Source organism: Accipiter gentilis, chromosome 1, assembly GCF_929443795.1.
Source record: "Accipiter gentilis chromosome 1, bAccGen1.1, whole genome shotgun sequence".
In the NCBI taxonomy this organism is placed as follows: Eukaryota; Metazoa; Chordata; class Aves; order Accipitriformes; family Accipitridae; genus Astur; species Astur gentilis.
This window is the reverse complement of record NC_064880.1, coordinates 34,161,513-34,180,077: the sequence shown is the minus strand read 5'-3', so window position 1 is coordinate 34,180,077 and position 18,565 is coordinate 34,161,513. Positions and strand designations below refer to the sequence as shown.

At 35.6% G+C, this 18,565-nt stretch overlaps 1 protein-coding gene across 1 annotated transcript in view; it reads right to left on the bottom strand.

Moving 5' to 3' along the window:
* The window catches only part of TTC21B (tetratricopeptide repeat domain 21B), a 42,718-nt gene extending 25,060 nt beyond the window's left edge, over nt 1–17,658 (bottom strand). Inside the window, exons 1-15 of the mRNA XM_049811890.1 lie at nt 17,539–17,658; nt 17,192–17,321; nt 16,003–16,113; nt 14,554–14,720; nt 12,174–12,296; nt 10,070–10,227; nt 9,587–9,671; nt 7,932–8,030; nt 7,184–7,376; nt 6,077–6,174; nt 5,370–5,570; nt 3,381–3,510; nt 2,765–2,922; nt 1,212–1,436; nt 182–420 (exon numbers count right to left, since the gene is read on the bottom strand). Coding sequence (XP_049667847.1) covers nt 182–420; nt 1,212–1,436; nt 2,765–2,922; nt 3,381–3,510; nt 5,370–5,570; nt 6,077–6,174; nt 7,184–7,376; nt 7,932–8,030; nt 9,587–9,671; nt 10,070–10,227; nt 12,174–12,296; nt 14,554–14,720; nt 16,003–16,113; nt 17,192–17,321; nt 17,539–17,658 — 2,237 coding nt within the window. The remainder of the gene's footprint in view (nt 1–181; nt 421–1,211; nt 1,437–2,764; nt 2,923–3,380; nt 3,511–5,369; nt 5,571–6,076; nt 6,175–7,183; nt 7,377–7,931; nt 8,031–9,586; nt 9,672–10,069; nt 10,228–12,173; nt 12,297–14,553; nt 14,721–16,002; nt 16,114–17,191; nt 17,322–17,538) is intronic.
* Nucleotides 17,659–18,565: the final 907 nt, after the last annotated feature.

The following is an 18,565-nucleotide window of genomic DNA, read 5'->3' as shown; positions in this document are numbered from 1 at the left end:
ATATATCTTTCCAAAATAGGACTTCCAATTATGGTTTTAAATGTTACAACACTTACTCAAATGAAATTATGTCACTAAATATTTCTGACTTAATTGTAGTAGAAAGGCAAAAAAATGAGCTCACTGTGCTACCATTAAACACCTAGGAAAATATATACACACACACACCACAAACTTTTACCTATAGCAGCCAGCATATAACTTCTTATCTTTCCTGTACTGAAGATAAACATCTGCCATTTTTTCTTTGGCTTGTACAAAATAAGGCTGTTCAGGTGTAATATTTCGGAGCATGGTCAAGGCTTGTTCAACATCTCCTTGTGCAATTGCCAGATCTGCATTTGCAATCACAACTCTTAGTTCCTCAGGAGTTCCAGAAAATTCATTAATGGCATCTTGCAGTATTATAGCAGCTTCATGCTACAAATAATAAAACCAATAGAATTAATGTATTTCCTGTTGCTGAACAGCCAAAAATAAAGACAACATAAGCAAATGAACATCTAGGGGCATTACACAAACCAACCAAAAAAACCACAAAAAAAACCCCAAACCATACTGTCCATTTGTTTCACTAAAACATTTAAAATTTTTTAGCTCTTGATTTTGTAAATAAAAGTTATGTGATATGAACTACCAAAAAGAGTTTTAGTAGAGAAAATAACATTTGTATTGCATATATACAAGGAGATGCTCAAAATTCAGCTGGACAATGCCTTTAGCACCTTGCTCTAACAGGTCCTGCTTTGAGCAGGATGACCTCCAGACATCGCTTCCAACTACACGATTGTATGGCTTCTCTTACATTCTTATGTAGTGTCCTACTGTTTATTAAAATACAGCTGACAGTAAGGATGCTGCTACACAAAGATAAGGACATGATCCCAAAACATTTCTAATAGCATTCTGACAGCAAAACAGGAATCTATGTGCCAGCAAATGAACATCAACAGTATCTCCTCCTCAAAATTAAAAGGGGTTTTATAGACTCAAAATTGAGCACCTGCAAGTAGCTTTCTTTTCACTGTACAATTTAAGGTACAAGCTGTCAAGTCAGATATTAACACCTTGGAAATTTTACCAAGCAAATCCTCTTGGTAAAAGAGGTGATGGTTTTCTATTCTGAACAAATGAGAATAGACACTTCTGTTAGTGGGAAGAGGAAATTGTTTTCAGGTATGTATTACATCTTAACAAGTTTGCCATCTTACTGGTTCTCCATTCAAACGATGAGCTTCTACTAACTCTAGGAAGACTGACACACGATCACTTGCATCAATTTCAATTCTTTTTCCTTTAGTTTTTGAGGAAGCTGTAGGTTTTCTCATTCCAGGCAAATTCTTTGCCATCTGTAAGGTCTTAATAGCTTCTGATAATTCTCCCATCTTCTTCTGGGTTTGGGCCTTAATTAAGTGATAAACAGGATGTTCTCTCACCTAAAAAAAAAAAATAAAAAAAATGTAATGAGGTAAGGAGTTTCCAAATTTTACTTTATGCATAGTATTGAAACCCCTTGAAAGAAGATTTTTAATTTCTTTTTTTTTTAAATATTGACTTCAGTTCCTTATTTCCTCCAAATATATCCAATTTCAACTTCAGTAATTTCCTTATGAAAATATTAGAATTTTCAAAGATTATGCAAACTAATAATTAAGTTTTCAATTAAAAAAGAAAAAGTATTACGTGAGATGAGACTTTGGGATAGAAAAACATTTATTACAGCATTATTAGAAGCTAGACTGACTTTTAAGGGATTTTGAACATCCCCCACACTGCTGTATGCACATTTCATCAGGCTATTAATTAAAAGAAGTGCCAAATAACGATTGTACACAAGTCCTGCTTGCCATTTCTCCACCTTCTTAAAACATACTTCACATGAAAAGGAAATGTCGATAAGGGAAATGTAACTGTGTACAAAGTTGCAAGCACGTCAGTGTCTCCTAACTAGGTAGTTAACCTTCAGCTTTCTTGCATCACTTGGAGGAAGGAACCAAGATGGGAGCATGCTTGCAAGGAAATGGTAGTTTGCCACTTTTCAGCTAAGCTCTGTCAAGAGACTTAGCACAACTCAGACCTAATGAGTGCCGTGTAGAGTGCTCCCAACTCAGCATTAATCCTACATGAAGTTTCACTGATGTCAACAAATCAAAAATCCCGTACTGCAATGTATTAGCCCCAAGAAATGAAATCGGTGAGGACTATTGCAAAACAGTGAAAGTTTTTTTTATACAGTGCTTAGTTTACCAAATTCGCTCCTGAAGGGACAGAAAAGATGGACAAAGATGTGACATCAATGGAAGAGAGCACAGCATATGGTTACTCTCTTAACACTTCAAGTGCTTAAAGAAGCATGAATTGTCAAGAGGTAACTACAGACCCCTTCAGATCCCCTCGCGCATCTGTGCGTATCTTCATCAGCAATTGTACATCTGAGCAAAAAGTCGAGAAACAACATTGGATCACACTTCAAGTCCTTCTATGTTGGCTTTTAAAGACTGTTGCAAGGTTAGCCTAAAATTACAAATTCTGTGTAAATAACAAGGTTTTAATATTTATGTAAGAATTTGAGAAAAAGCTACTATTTCTTTCTTTTGTATTTCAGAACAATTTCAGTATGTCATAATAAGGTGTTAGTCTTGCCTTTATGGTCATTTCTTTGATATATATTCAGAGACCATGTTCATATTATTATTATATACAAAAACATACAACTTCAGATGATTGACTGAATAAAATGGTTTCATTCTTTTGTCCAACTCACCTCAAAATTGTAGCTCAGACAAAGTTCCAAGGATTGAGAACATAGTTTAACATTGTTTTGAGCCAAATACACCTGGGCCATCAGTAAGTGTGCATCTGCATAAGAAGGATTCCTTTCAAGACAGTAATGTAGATTACTATGGGCTGCTTCAATATCCCCTAGGAAGTTAAAAAAGAGAAAGTGAAAAAGTAGTTGATATGAAATACAGAGGTTAAATATAGAGCATTTATTAATTGTCCACCAATTTTATAATTTTTTTAAATTAATGTGAGCATTTAGTGAATAAATTCATATACCAAGTACTATGTGGCTATGAAATGAAATCAAAACCAAGTCAAAGACAAGATATTTTCCCATTGTTCCATCTGTAAAACATAAAATAAGTGATCTTTTTTGGAAGCAATAGATAAAAAACACCACATTTATGTGCCCATACAATTAAGATAGGCTCATACAAATCATAAAAAAGGCAGTGCAAATGTCTTTAACTTAGCTGTAATGCAGTGTTCTGCAGTGAAAGAAAAATATTCATTATGATTTAAAAGTGTGAAATTATTATTTTTTTTTATTAAAGAAACTAAAGAGGTGGATAGCTAACCATTCATATAACTATTACCTGACAAGTATTTCACTTTTGCAATTAAAAAGACAGCTTGTTGAAGACCAGGCACAGTTTTTACCACAGTTTCGAGAACCGAAGCACAGTGCTTGAGAAGTGGTGAAGCAGACTGCCCAGGACTTGCAGGCTAGGAGAAAAAAAAAAAAAAAAAAAAAAAAAAAAAAAAAAAAAGGCAAAGAAAACCCCAAACACTTCAGTTGACAGGTTTTGGACTCAGATTTCATTTTCATTGCTCACTTTAAACTCTAATGAGCAACAGCAAAGCATTGTTATTTTCTTCAGCCCAAAAAACTGAAAGCTGTCATTGTGAAGACATATAAAAATATGTTTTAAATTTAAGGGCACAACTTGCGGGAACACAAGACAGCCTAATGGACTTCAAGGATGATAAAACACTTCAGACCTGACATAAGCTGAAGAGTTAGTCCATAACATTTGGCGACATACTCTGAATTACTGTGCCAACTCATCCAACACAATGATAACACAAACTAAATTTCAAGAGTGCTGAAGTTGGAATGAGTGACCAGAAGGATGAGAAGAAAAGGTTCTGATATTCTCCCTCCTACCCTCATTCCACACCACAGAACATATCAATACTGCTAGTAACAAAGTGAAAATAGCAGCTGAGAAATAGCTCCCGTCACGTAAACTGCTACTACAAGTGTACCAAATTTTAGTTGCTCATTATCAGGAAAGTTGTTCCATTCCCCTCTATTACTTTAGCTAGTTGCTGACTGTTACATATAAAAAAAAGGAAAAGGCAACCTAAAGATCCTTTTGTTCACAGCTAACATTTCCACAAGATCCATGCCCTGGGGAAGCAGCAATCACCCACTACCAAACTGGAAGCCTTCACCACCTGGCTAAACTCCTCACTTTCTAGTATCACAAACTCCTTTTTGCAATAAAGAGATAATGAAACTTCAGGAAAAGCCTATCTTTTCTTTTACAAATCTTTCTACGGACAATAGTTCAGGAAAACGAGTTTTCATTCCAAATTAAAAGCCATCATTGCCATTAAGTACTTCTGGAATATACCCCAGGGAAATCGTTAGACAAGACACTACCTCATAGAATGACACTTCTTATTTATCTCCATCTGTGACATGAAATTATCATTGCTACTGGTGTTTTAGACTTTCAAACATTACCATTTCATTATAGATGGTGGAACAGATCATAACAATGGAAAACTACTTGTTTGCCTATTAGATTTTAAAACTGTACATAAACAAATATTTATGGGAAGGTTCTATAACTAGACTAGAAACCTGCTAATGACAGGATAACAGAATTCAGCTCCCAGCTATTTCAGAAGAATAATCTATTTAAGGAAGACACTATTTAAAGAAACTTTAAATGTGTTTCTTCTGCTTTAGAGATGTCAGGTCCTCATTCAATTTATTACAGTCTACATGCCTTTGTTGCCAAAACTAGCACAAGCAAATTCAGTTACAGATTAGCCATCTAAGTAAGTGAGATTTTTCTTTGTAATTAGTAATAATAATATAAAAAGTAGTATTCCACTGATTTTCACCAACACACAAAAGAAACTGATACAAAGAAAAAAAAAAGTATGTATATTAAACAGATATAGTGAGCTGCCAAAATATTTCAAGAGTATGATCATTAAGTGTGAAAGTCCTAGTTTCCTATTGAGATAGCTTTATTCACTGCATTGTTACAACAGTTTCCTGATCAAAAGAGATATTAAAAAAGTATATATATACACACACAGTGCATTAAACAAATATCCCAAGTTTCCTCAGATGTCAGTATTGCAACTTGCTCACTTTACAATAGTTGGGTTTTTATAGTTATTTTGATTAATTAGTGGTATAATATCTTAAAACACACACTTCAAATAAATTCACATCTTAAGAGGGAAAATATTCTAAATTTTTGCTTCATGATTAACTGATCTCAAAATGAAATCAAAGAATAATTTCCATTTTCAGACAGATGTGATCTACAGCTGCTTACCTGTGCTGGGCAAAAATTAAGATATTCCCTAATGATTTCTAGCAAGAAATCAGGGTTTAGTTTTTCAAAGTATTCTACACCAAGAGGAAAGCCATGCAAAGATGAAAAGTGAGTATCCAGAACATCATTCAATAAGGCAATAACTTCTTCTTGTCTCTTATGTTTTTTCATAGCTAAGACTGCACGCAAGAAAGATAATTCCTACAGGAAAAAAAAGAAATAAAACACCCTCCATATTCCAGATACATTAATCTGTTACTCATACAATACTACATAATTATTAATGTTAGCCATTTCTTCTTTATATTTAGGGATACTACAAGACATTTAGTATGTTCACTGTAAATGACACTGATGATCATTTTATCAATGTATTCCTTTAATTTGCACAAGGTCTAAATTTTTCTGAGCAAAAAATCCTGAAAATAATTAATATCCCTCCCTTCCTGACACTTCAAACTTATGTTCAGAGATAAAGCACCACAGGAAGGCAATGATGTTTTTGCTCTGCAAGCAAACAGCCTTGTGTTGCAAAGTTAGGCAACACATTAGCTTAGATTGTTAGGAAGAAAAACTGAAATTTAGGTTTAATGGTACTCCATTAAGAATGCTCTGCTCAAGTGACTGAAATACAAAACATGAAGTAGCTAGTAGACCACAATTCAGATTGTAATCAAAGTATTTTAGTGAAGGAAGATGCTTCCTACCCCAGATTTCCCAATGGACTGCTGAATTTCATTAAGAAACTCCAACTGCTGCTCTGCATCTTCTAATTGCCCTTGCATTAGCTGACAACGGATAATTCCTGCAACATATTAAACGACTTTATTGCAGATTCGTCTTCCTAATCAAGCACATGCTTTGTTTTCCAGAATTAACTTTTTCTCTTCTCAACCCCTTCATAAAGTGGTGATACAAGAAGAAAGAATAGATCAAGACTTATGGTAATGCAGATTTTATGTACTTAGAAATACCTAGGATAGATGATACATGATTGATACATTAATATATGCAATGATATAAAGCGGTTTCATGGAAAGATCTCATCCCTTATATCAGAAAGTTTAAAACAGTAAATCTTCAACTGGTTCCAGACTAAGTAGAAGCACCATAAAGTTTGGCTTCTAACTTCAGAACAAGTACAAGAAGCAAGATGAAATTAAAAAAACCGCCACACCCCCCCAATCACACACACAAACCACTCCTACCCTCTAAATTTTTCATACTGTTTGAAGTTCCAGATTAGAAGGCAATGGCATAGTCAAGAAGAAAAAATGCAGGGGAAAATCTGTGAAGCAAGCATGCCATATTTACTCTCCATTTTCTTGACAGCAATTGGACTTTATCAAAAGTTACCTTTTTTTCAAAGAACATAACATGTACATCAGAAGTGTCAGATGTTTTTACTTCATTATGTTTTTCAATCTACTTTATACACGTATGTAGCCATTGACAGCTTGTTCTATCAACTTTCCTTGATTTTTTTCATTTTTGTAGTGCCTAAGAGTTCTCTAGTTCCTAGGCACTACAGAAATAAATAATTAAAAAAATACAATCACATCTCTGTCCTCACCATTACTTTGAGAGTTCTAATTTTTAAAAGTTTCACTTTTCAAAAGGAAGACCCAAAGACATATCCAGTGAGGAGAAGCTGTTGCTACAAGAAAGATGTCATAACAGGAAGCAGTAAATACTGCCCAATGTTCCTGTTCTAATAGTTCTAGATTTTCCTAGTAGCAGTAGTAGGAAAACTTGATCAAAAAGCATCATCTGTCTTAAGACCATAAAAACCAAACGAAAGTGTAAGACCTTACCAGTTAGTGCAGAAACACTTGTTTCATCAAGTGTCATCGCAGTCTTGTACCATTTTAAAGCTTCTTTCTCTTTGCCTTGTAAAATCATTTGGTAGCCAAGTTCAGTAGCAAATTCTGCATTGTCCGATGCCAAATCAGATGCTCTTTCAACTAAGGTTTGTGTATGTTGAAGGATGAGCTGGTTCCGGCCACACTAATGGTTAGAATAATCTTTAAACCTTGAGTTTTTCTTATTTTTCAGATTCATTTAAAAAAAACACACTGAATATTGCTGTAGCAGTTGAGACAACCTCTCATATACGACTAATATAATCTGTAATAGTTCTATAAAAATTGAGGCATTAAAGTGTGTTGGATTCAAATATAAATACACAATACCATACAATAAGGAATACTCGATAGAATCGTTTTAAGGAAGCATTCAAAACAACTGATAAATACAAAGATTAAATAAACCTTCAGTTTCAAGGCTATGTGATTAACCTTGTCACTTTCCTACATTAAGAAGTTTCTCATTTAAAAGCAAGCAGTAAAAACATTTTTGGAATGAGATGGCTTAAGTATTGTAATTCATACTGAATGTAAAATGTTAAAAATGTAGTTACCAAAGGCTACACAATGTAATCTATTTCAATTGTCTGCGATCTTCTACTTTTTAGTAGACATTTAGCATCTGTCTACCAGAAAATAAAACAAAAACCAGGATAGATAGATAGTTGTACGCTACTTAAGAAAAAAGCATACTCACTGTTCTACTGAAAGCTAAAGCCATTTTACAGAAGAGCTGCGAATTACGTGGTTCTAACCTGTCCAGTGCTTTAATTAGGTCTCCCAGTCTTGCTGAAGCCTTGGAGAAAAAGGAGTAACTTAATAAGTAATAGATAGAATAAACAGATTAGGACAATTGAACAGTTGTCACTAAAAACTAGTCACATATCTTATTATGCAGTAGTATCTTGAAACCTAAACTCAGAAGTTTTGAGGGCTAGGAGTTAGATTTATTTTGGAATTCCTAGAAAAATTCTTTGGAATAGTAAAGTGGCAATAAAGTAGATCATATGTCCTCTATACATGCTCTAAAAAAAGTGAAAGATTTGAGCCGAATTTGATATAACAGAAGAGTCCCATAAAGCAAGATAGTCTGAGGAATCCGATCTGTGAATCTTGTTCAGGCTTCAGTGTGATACAGACATACTTGCTCAAAACCAAAGCACTTCCAGATGCTCAGACTCCTAAAAAAAAAAAATCAGTTTCTCAACCCACCAAAGGTACTTTAGACATTTCTGGGGTTACAATAAGGTACATGGGTTTTCTAAATATGATTTCAGATGTAAACACCTGAATTGTGTTTAAAATTCATCAGGCTTTTTAATTTTTTCCTAGACATGGGTCTTAGTCACATGTAACATTTTACCCCAGAATCTTTTGTTTACACCCTACCATGTACAGCAACTTTCATTCCTGGATGGCTTTATTGAATTGGAGTCTGCAATTGTTACTGTTTCTCCATATTTCCTATGATTGTGCATAAGTAAGACTTAAATTTGATTATGAATACATTAATGACTAAAATGCAATAACTAAAAATGTGTTAAACAACCTAAAATATCTTTTCCTCTAGAACTTGAAAAAAAAAGCTACAAAACACTTTATTTTTGCTATATTTCCAGCTATATTATACCAGCATCCTTGCATAATGAGAAAAATATATTTAAAAAGATCTTAACAGTTTTTCATGACAATTTAGGTAATATATTTTAAAATTTCCTGAAAAATGGCACAAGCACCATATGGACAAAATACATGCACATAGCCCTGTGCAGTAAAGGATCTTGGGAGTAGAAGGAAAAGTTAAAGAGAAGTCTTAGAGCTAAAAAAACACCCAGTAATTGTCAAAAAGGGGTGAACAAAGCATAGGTTATACTAACTAACATCGCAGACTGTTGTGAAGTGACTATGACCCCCTTCCAAAAATTTATGAGTACAAGACCTCATTATTTCCCTTATTTCAATTAATAAAATACTTAAAATTAATGGAAGGCTTACAATAACTTATGAATTTATCAAACAAGCATTTAAACAATAAAAGATTGCCTTGATGATTCAAATCAACATGATTCAATTAACTGTCCTGAGGAGACTTCTGTTTGGCTGATTCCTGTTCTCTGGAAAGATGGAGTTAAAAACTTGTGCTTCCCTTGGCATCCAGAAAACACCCCAACAACAAGCTACAGCAGCCATTTGAGTCAGAATAGGTGAATATACCTCTTCCTGCAGGTAAGTAACATAGCACAGGACCAGACAAAGTACACAAGGAGAAGAAATAAAGAAGATAGTGCATGTGGCATCTAGTCCCTACAACGGCTGTGTTATGCTCAACAGTCTGCTAATATAAAGACTCACCTCAGATATATTTCCCTCCCTGCACAAATAATGCAGGGCCTCCATTCTTATGGCTTCTAAATTGAGGGCATCTTTCTGCAATAGTCTAAAGCCAAACACAAGGTGAATGTAAAGAAACCAAAACAAAACCTTTGCTCAATCATCTGTTTTATCCTAAAAGGGGAATAAAATAACTTGTATTGCACAGTCACTTTAAGTAACAGCTCTCAATTGTAAGCACAGCTTTGTTACTTCATGCCTATCTCAAAAAAAGGTCCTCTTAATTCCAAAAATTCATGTATTGACGTAGTATCCTCACAGAATTGCAAGGCTGGGTTCTAATAAAACTTAATTTAGTTCAAATTTATTTAAAAAAACCCAACTGATTTAACTAATTCAAACTCATTAAAAATGAATGGAAACCTATCTACTTTTGTTTCAAAGTGTTCTTACAGGATAAACATGGCAAGAACACAATTAGTGGTGTGCTACTTCATACTCAACCTATGTGCCGTTTCAACTGCCTGCTCCCAGTCCTGCAAGGCTAGTTGTAGCTTCATTTTCTTTATGAAAGCAGGAACGAAGTTTGGAAAGTTTGCAATTATCTGGTTCACAGTTTCCAGAGCTCCTGAATAATTCTGTCGGACCTCAAAATACTGTGCCTAATGGAAGGAAGAAAAGTTGCATCAAAAGGCTGTACACTCACATAGGTGAGAAGATTCAGTTCTTTCATACAGAAACCAGGAAAAAGAGCTAGTGAGAGAAGTAAATCTTTAAGTAATAGCTTTACTTCAGTATCAACCACAACTAGAGATACTGCAACAATTAAATAGCAAAAGATCATGTGTAAAACCCAGTGTGTGGTAAGCACTCTATAACAAAGGTAATCGCAGCATTTACAAGTTACTTGTCAGTTACAAGCAAGAAAAAGACAGACGTAGCTGAAGAGTAAAAATTGTCTTATTAGGTTTCACATAACTTTGTATAAAGCATCTCACAATTTTAGGATATTGAGCACAACCCACAGATTAAACATTTTTTCAAGCCCTGTAGTACATACCATCTAAAAACCCACACTCGGTAGGTCATTGTTGTCGTTGCCAGAATTATCAATTTTTTAATTGTAAAGCAATTTACAGGGTACTTCAAATACAAAACTACTTCAGAAGTATCAAGTATCACAGTTTTAAATGAATTTGAGTAGAAATCCATTTAGGGCTTAAATCCTCTATTTTGCTTTGACACTAAAAATTTACTTACCATATTCCAGGTGACTGTGTGGATACAGTCATTTCATATTTTTCAGACAGAAATGGTGCACAACAGTTTGAGAATTAATTTCTTAAGCCATAGCAAGATAGCTGTCTGTAAAATCTAATTCAGTAACTAAATTTGAGATAGACTGGTAATTGAACACAACAGTCCTCATACAGCCAACCAAATACCATTATGCACACTCTCCTGAACTTTAGTCTTCTTATTTTCATTGAACAATGTTTTTCTGCATTTAGCTTCAGAATATTAAACAAACATTAATATAATGATCAACAATGTCTGTGATATAAACAAGTAGTATACTCTGAAACAGAAAAATGTGTAAAGAAAATAATTCATGCCACTCCCTTAATGAAATACAATCAAAATGAACACTTGAAACGGACTAATGACAATTTAAAAAAAAAAGAGTGCTAATGTTCATAGATGATCACACTACAGTGTTAAACTACTACTTTTTTTTTGCCATGGCACACAGCAATTCTGTAATGTGGATAGGTGTCCTGTGAGGAAAGGAAGAGATTACACATACTTTTACATTTTCAGGTAATTTGAAGCCTCATTTCTTACATATAAATACATTAATAAAAACAGTTTTTCTTGTGTCTATAGTAAAATCATAAGCTCGATATACATTTAGATTGACTGTATTTAATCTATACCTTTCTTTTTTACATTGTGTCTAACAGACCCTAAAGTTTCATCTGGTAGTTAATTTTATTCCAAAAAGAAAAAAAGTGCATCATTTTAATATTCTTAAAAAAACACAGATGTGCAGGAAGACACAGTTACCAGTTCCAGTTCATATAAAAAAAAAAAGTGGAAATTTTATTTAGTGAAGCAGTATTCCACTGCAGCAATGTTTTATACTAATAAGAGAAATGTAATAATGCAACAAGATTGCCCCAGAAATTCATAATTATGTATATAGTAACAGACACAGTGTACCATTACTGCAACCCAGGCATGCCCCTTTGTCCTAACCTACAAAGAAAGTGAGAAGTCTTATGAACCTCGGCTACTCATTAAAATTATCTACAATTTCAAACAGGCTGTCTACCACAGGAAACAGAAGTGTCAGTATATTTTTATTGTGCTTGTAATCAATTTGTATGATAACTGTTCTATATTCCTTAAACAATTTAATACATCAATTCAAACTTCATTTCTGCTAAAACCTAGTCTTTTCAGCTGAACAAAAAGAGTATGACTGAGCTATATTTCTACTCCTTGGACAAGCTCACTTATAGACAACTCTTCTCAGCGTCTCTCTAATTACTCTACGAGACTAATATGACATTTAGGAAGTGTTAAAATCATGAAATAAACTTACTTTACCAAGCAGAGCAAAAACATCATGGCCCTCCTGCAGTGCTTCATCAAAGTATTTCACAGCTTTTTTGATGTGAGTTTCCTTCCCACAGGTGAGATCAAGCCATGCTTTCAAAATCAACCCCTGTAAACAAAATATAAATTGAAATTCTTCACTAACTAGGTAGTAAAAGTATACTAGATAGAGTAGTAAGTAGAAATAACCTAAAAATAAAATAAGACTTAAAGTATCTATTTTTAACTATTTAAAATGTATATTTGAAATTATAACCAGTCTACAGCATAAGCTAAAACATTAGTAATTCATTTCAGCATTAAATTGATCAAATAGTATATTTACTTACAGGATTAAAAAAAAACCCAAACAACAATAGTACTTAACTAGTCTAACATGCTCAGCAGACAGAACAAAACCTCGCAGAAGTGATTGCATAAGGCATTAAGAATATCTTCTGCAAACATTTCTGCAGAATATGTTCTTAAGATTTTGTTTATATGAGACACTAAGAAACATACAGGGTGCTGAAAAATGAAAGAAACTTGTTTTTTTCTTCTGCTTTCCCATTAAAAGAGAAAAACTACGCACAAAAGGCAAAGATCTGACATTTCCCAAATCTCCAAGAGTATTATAAAAAAAAAAAAAGTACTTAGAACTTTTAAAAGGTGAAATGTGTCTTTTCATTGAAGAAATTATTACTTGTAATTAATTTTATTTATGTGCTCCAGACATTTAATTATAGCTTAAGTAAATCAAAACTATTTTGAAGTGCTAGATTATTTAAACAAATTATAATTGCCATCAGAACAAAAATTTAGATTATAAAACATCACTAGCTCTTTTGTAACATAGAATTAAAGAAGTGAGTAATGTATTTAAAACTCAAAGGTTAGTAGAAGAGCCATATTTTCTAATTGCTAACAATCCAGGTCATGGTTTTGTTATGAAACAGAAATTGGCTGAAATCCATACAATTATGCATTTAAAAAAAAAGAGGGAGATGTTTTACTTCTATATAAGGAGTACATAAAGTATCTTATCAAAAGGAACTGCATATACTAAGCAAGTCATATTTCACTAAGTTTAAGCACCCCTAACCACCTCCTGAAAAAAATGAAGTACACATAACTTTGTATTGACAAACTAGGAAAAGGGATAAGCATAAGTGAATTTAGAAAAAAGGAATACTATTTGTTTTCTATATATTTAAACGCTAATGTACATTTTTATGTATGTGTATGTCCCCCTGTAAAAAAAAATAAAATTATTTCAAGTCCATTAAATACTTCAGCTGGAAATATTTCTCACTAAGCAACATTCCCAAATACTGTCTCTTAAAAACAAAAACAAGCAAACAAAACCCAACTACTACGGTTTCAATGAGCAAAGTATTTATTATTGTTATTTTACCAAAATGGCATATCTCTAGTCTTTTTAGAAATTAACATATTAATGCTTTGTGATGTCCTTAATTATTTCATTAGTAAAAATTAAAAATAACTAGAAATTTTAATAAATAATCAATGATAGTTCAAAAGCTAAGGCATTACTTAAATTCATAATGTAATTTCAGAAATTAGTGTTTAGAATAGTTGCAGATTTCTAACTCACGTAATATCATATAAACCATAAAACTGTAGATTACAAATTCAGCAATGTACTGAACCACACAGAGGAACAATTCAGAAACATTTGTGTTTAATACTAGTATCATAAGAGAACAATTATGCATTCAATTTTAACAGCTCTGCCTTGAAGGTGTCTAACTACAAAAAAACCCCAACTTTTTTTTTTTGTTCTTTCTCTCCTTGAATTGAAGCTGATACCTCCTTTAAAAAACAAACCAGCAAATTTTCACAAACCTCTTTAGAGGTTAAAGATTCTAGTGAAATTTGATGCCTGTATATAAATGCAGAAGACACTGCTACATACAACACTTACATAGATTTTAAAATAAATTACATTCAGCAAAACTCTAGGCAAATTTTGCCTTTAACAACCGCTGAAAACTTAAATCCCTGATCCTCTGGCTATTTTTGAGTCTTCAGATTCAAAACAGATGTCTCCCTCTAGTGAGACTATCATGCTTAGTTTTTTGCAGGGAATTATGATGCTCAGTATCAAGTAGAAAAATTGGCATAACTACATGTTATTTCCATTGGTCAATGCAGACCTTTCATGTATTAAGTGAAAATGAATACTCAGCGGACAAAAAAAATCATTATGCTGAATTCTACTCGGCCCTGTCAAATGAATTTATGACATTAAGAAAGAATTAGAACACAAAACACTTAAAGGAAACCTCCAAACAGCATTGGTGCAATAAGTCTAGCTTCACAGCATACATGCTCCTATTACCATTTTGTATAGGAAAAAAAGTTACCTCTTTACCACCACCAGAAACTTTGATCATTCTATCAACATATTCACGGGCTTTGTCCTCACGACCAAGATGCCACAAAAATAGGCCAGCAAAATACAGAGCCTGCTGTCCTGCCGTTTTACGTTGCTCCTTCATTTTTGCATCCAACTCTAGAATAGCATCTCGATCTGAAAAGGTTTTGATCAGAGCTTTTGTTGATAACATCTCAAAGTATTACAAAAGAGCAGCACATAACCCAGGGGTTCCAAAGCAAACCTTGTTTTCTGTATTATATGTTGATAAACACACAGGCAATGCCTCCCAGTTGAAAATATTAACCAGCTACAGATGTAAAAGACAGAAGATGGCTCCCATCAACACAGTCATTTGTGCAAGAACCCTGCTATTTATTAAACCTTAGATTTGTAGCTAAGACTTCTGCCAGATAAATGGAAACTTGACAATAAGGTTCACATTTATATCAGTGTCTGCCAAATAAGTAAACAGTTAACTGTAGAGCAGCCTAAAATGCTGAACACAAGCCAGTTTGGCTCCAGAATCCCTGGAAAATGTGTGATGTGTTTCTTAACTCTAAAGTTCATTTTCTTACATCCTCATTGTCATTGTCAGTTGCTCTCATGAGGTTAATCCCAAATAATAATTTCATTTGTAGCGTGGGACTTACTGCCAAATATCTTTTTACCCACATTCATTTCTGGTCCTTTTTTAGGAGCCATTAAAATCAAATGTCTGACTCTTACTGCCATGACTTTCTCAGAGTCTTGAAATGCATGATAATTTTGCTGCCCTACAATATTAATCTTTAGGGACTCAAATAAGAGCGATGTCATTAGTCAGAGCTGTTTCACATCATACTGCTTAACAAAGTTGTCAGTAACAGTTATAAATCTGCAGTCAGGAAGATACCAGGGCAATAGTTTAATGACAACTCAGATTACCTGCTAAACCAACTGTGTTTATGAGAATATAATTCTAAGCAAAATAACCCGGTTTTTAGATTGGAGAAAGGAATACCAACGTTCACAAGATTCTCTTCCCCCTTTGTAAGGTCAGGGTAACTTGAAAGATAGAAACAGCATGGCTTTATTTAAGTTGCAGTTCTGCTCAAAAGTACCAACATCAGACAAGAATGAGTCACAATCACAAGAAGCTTAATTAATTTTTTTTTTTTTTCCATAAAAGATTTTCCATCATGGTAGATAAGTTAGTTTGGGTTTGGGGTTTTTTTTTTGGTGTTTTATTTTACCATTCAGTCTTACTCTTCACAGTTCTGTGTTTTGGTATTTTTGTTTACAATCTTGGTAAGTGTCACTCAGTTCACGACTAGATACTATGTCAAATGCAAAGCTGGAGTATACCTTTTTAAATTAGGCAGAATTAGTCTACAACTCTCAGATCTTCACACACAGCTCTCTAAAACATGAAGCAGTATTGTCTTAATGAGCATACCTGGATTAGGGCTCTTTTTATGGGCATAAATGAGAGCCATCATTGTACAAAGTGACACCTCCTGTTTGTTTTTAATAGACTCCAACTGACGAATACCCTCTTGGACGTCACCTAGTGAAAACAAGTGCAGAATAGGCTATAACATTTTTCAAGACAGAGAATAACAGCATCAAACCTCAATCTGACTTAAATTTTTCCCTCTATTTTTTCTTCTTTCTTTTTGAAAACACTTTCTTCATAACTTCTTTCATTATTCACACACGCATTTTCACTTGTTTGTGCAAGTCTTTCAAAAAGACACAAGAAAGAAAAAAGCATCTCAATGCAGAGAACTTGAAAGGAGTTATGTGCTAGTTCTGCCAACTGCCATAAAGATGAAAATCACCTTTATTATTTGTTTTATACAGGGCATTGAGTAGCTCTTTTTGTTCCTGTTTCTTTATATAGCCAGGATTTTTCCCTTCTTTGTGTGAATCTTTTGAACATCAATAGAAGAGACAATAACTTGAAAAACAGGAATGTATGATTGTAAGACAAACAAACAAAGTCAGGGAGTTGGGAAACAGACCGACCACCTCAAAATCTTTTGAATCCTTCCTAGCCCCCTGCCACAGCTCTCCTCCACTTTGGGTTACTTGTTAATATTCTGTGACAGACTTGAAATATGGATTTAGCCAAATAAACTCCTCAAAACAGTTTAACGTACACAAAGATCTTCCCAATAGGTATTAGCTGTCAGCTCCTCTGAGGCAGATGAATACAACAAAGTTAGATGCAGCTGCACTGAAGGGAAGAGATATTAGCTGGAACAAGCAAATTTATCTTTGTGATACAATGCAATGGGCATTTGGGCAGGGCTCAAATTCCCTCCGAGGAACCTGTTTACCCAACTGACATTCATGTAACCATTAAAAAAAAAAAAAAAAAAAAAAAGGAGAGATACTCATTATTTCTAACTTCAGCACTATGTCCTCTAGATCAATTTCATTCAAACTGGGGGGTGGGGGGCAGTGACAGATCATGAAACACTAGTAACCTTTTCAACATGAAAAACACTCAGTCTCCATAACACTGCTTTCTTTCCGTGTAGTAGACTAAAGACTGCATTTGGTGACGCAAGGAAGACCAGCGTTTTGGGAGGGTGGCAGAGGGACAGTGCTCAACAACCAGCTCCCCAGCCCCACGTTACCTGTCCTCAGGGCGCCGTAGGCCCGGTAGAAAAGGAACACCGGATCGCTGCCCACACGCCCCAGCGCCTCATCCGCCGCAGCCCAGACGTGGTGGAAGTAGCCTTCTTGGCAGTAATAATTCAGCAGGGCCTGCGGGAGAGGCGGCCTCGGTTCACTCGTGCAAACGCTTCACCCCGGGACGGCAGGAGACCGCGCCGAGCGTCCCGGACCGGCCTCCTCCGGCCGTTCGCCCTCCACCGCCCTCCCCTGCGGCTCGCCGCCCTCCCACCCCCCGGCCCCAGCCCCTGCGCAGCCCCACGCCCGCGGAGAAGCCCGGGACGGGACGGCGCCCGGCGGCAGCGCCAACCTGTTGCACCTCGGCGTCCATCGTTGCTACCCAGCGCCGCTGAGGGGGCCCTCCGGAAGGGCGAGGGAGAGCCTGGCCGCACGCTGCCATTGGCTGGCTAGCAGGAGCGCCCGCTGCCATTGGTTTGGAGTGAAAGGAGGCGGGAGAGACACGGGAAGAAAAACTTGGGGAAAACGCCGGAACGTGTTTGGCGGCCTATTGGGCTCTTGGGAGATGGGGGCGGGACCACCTGGACGGGAGGTCCCGTACCATTGGGTGGGAGGCGGAGGGGGAGGGGTTTGAACGCACCTTGACGGCCGGTGCGGGCTGGGGGTGCGGCGTCCCCTGTCGGCGGGGACGAGTGGTCTCGCCGGCTCTCCCTGAGGAGGGATTACAGGCGTTAGGCAGTCGCTGCCTGAATGCTGGACGGAAAGCTGTGAGAAGTCGTTTTCTTGCCTTTTTTGGCTGGACATACGACGAAGTGGCTCACACTCCATATGTTTCATAAAGTGTCTCAATGCTGAGCACTTCAAGTTATGTGAAGCTTCTCTGTAGAGATGAAATAGCAATGTGGTAAACTCAAATACAGAAAGTTCTCTCTCTCTTTTTTTTCTTTTTTTTTTTTTCTTCTCTTTCTTTCCTCCTAGGGAATTAACAGAGTTGCAAAGACTAGTAAAATTCAGGTTTTCCCCTGGAGGTGAAAGCATCCTCAGTCATCGTTTCTAGACACCAGAAACAACCATTGCTAAATAACGGTACTTTAGAACAGTTGTGTTGTCTGTGCAACATGAAAACTGTCAATAATGCCATTTAATACAAGGAGGCAAACCCATCTCGCACTGAATTGGTAGGTGAAGCTGATTCTTCTAGCGGGGAGCGCTCAGAGTAAGCTTTCCTAACGAATGCATCACACATGGCACTACTCCATTACACACTTCTCATCCCCAGCGTCAGGAAGGTGCCAAAGAAGTAATATGTAAGAATATTTGTTTTTCCGTTGTTGGCCAAGATGACCCTCAAAATTTCCTGTTATGTTTAAGTGGTGCTC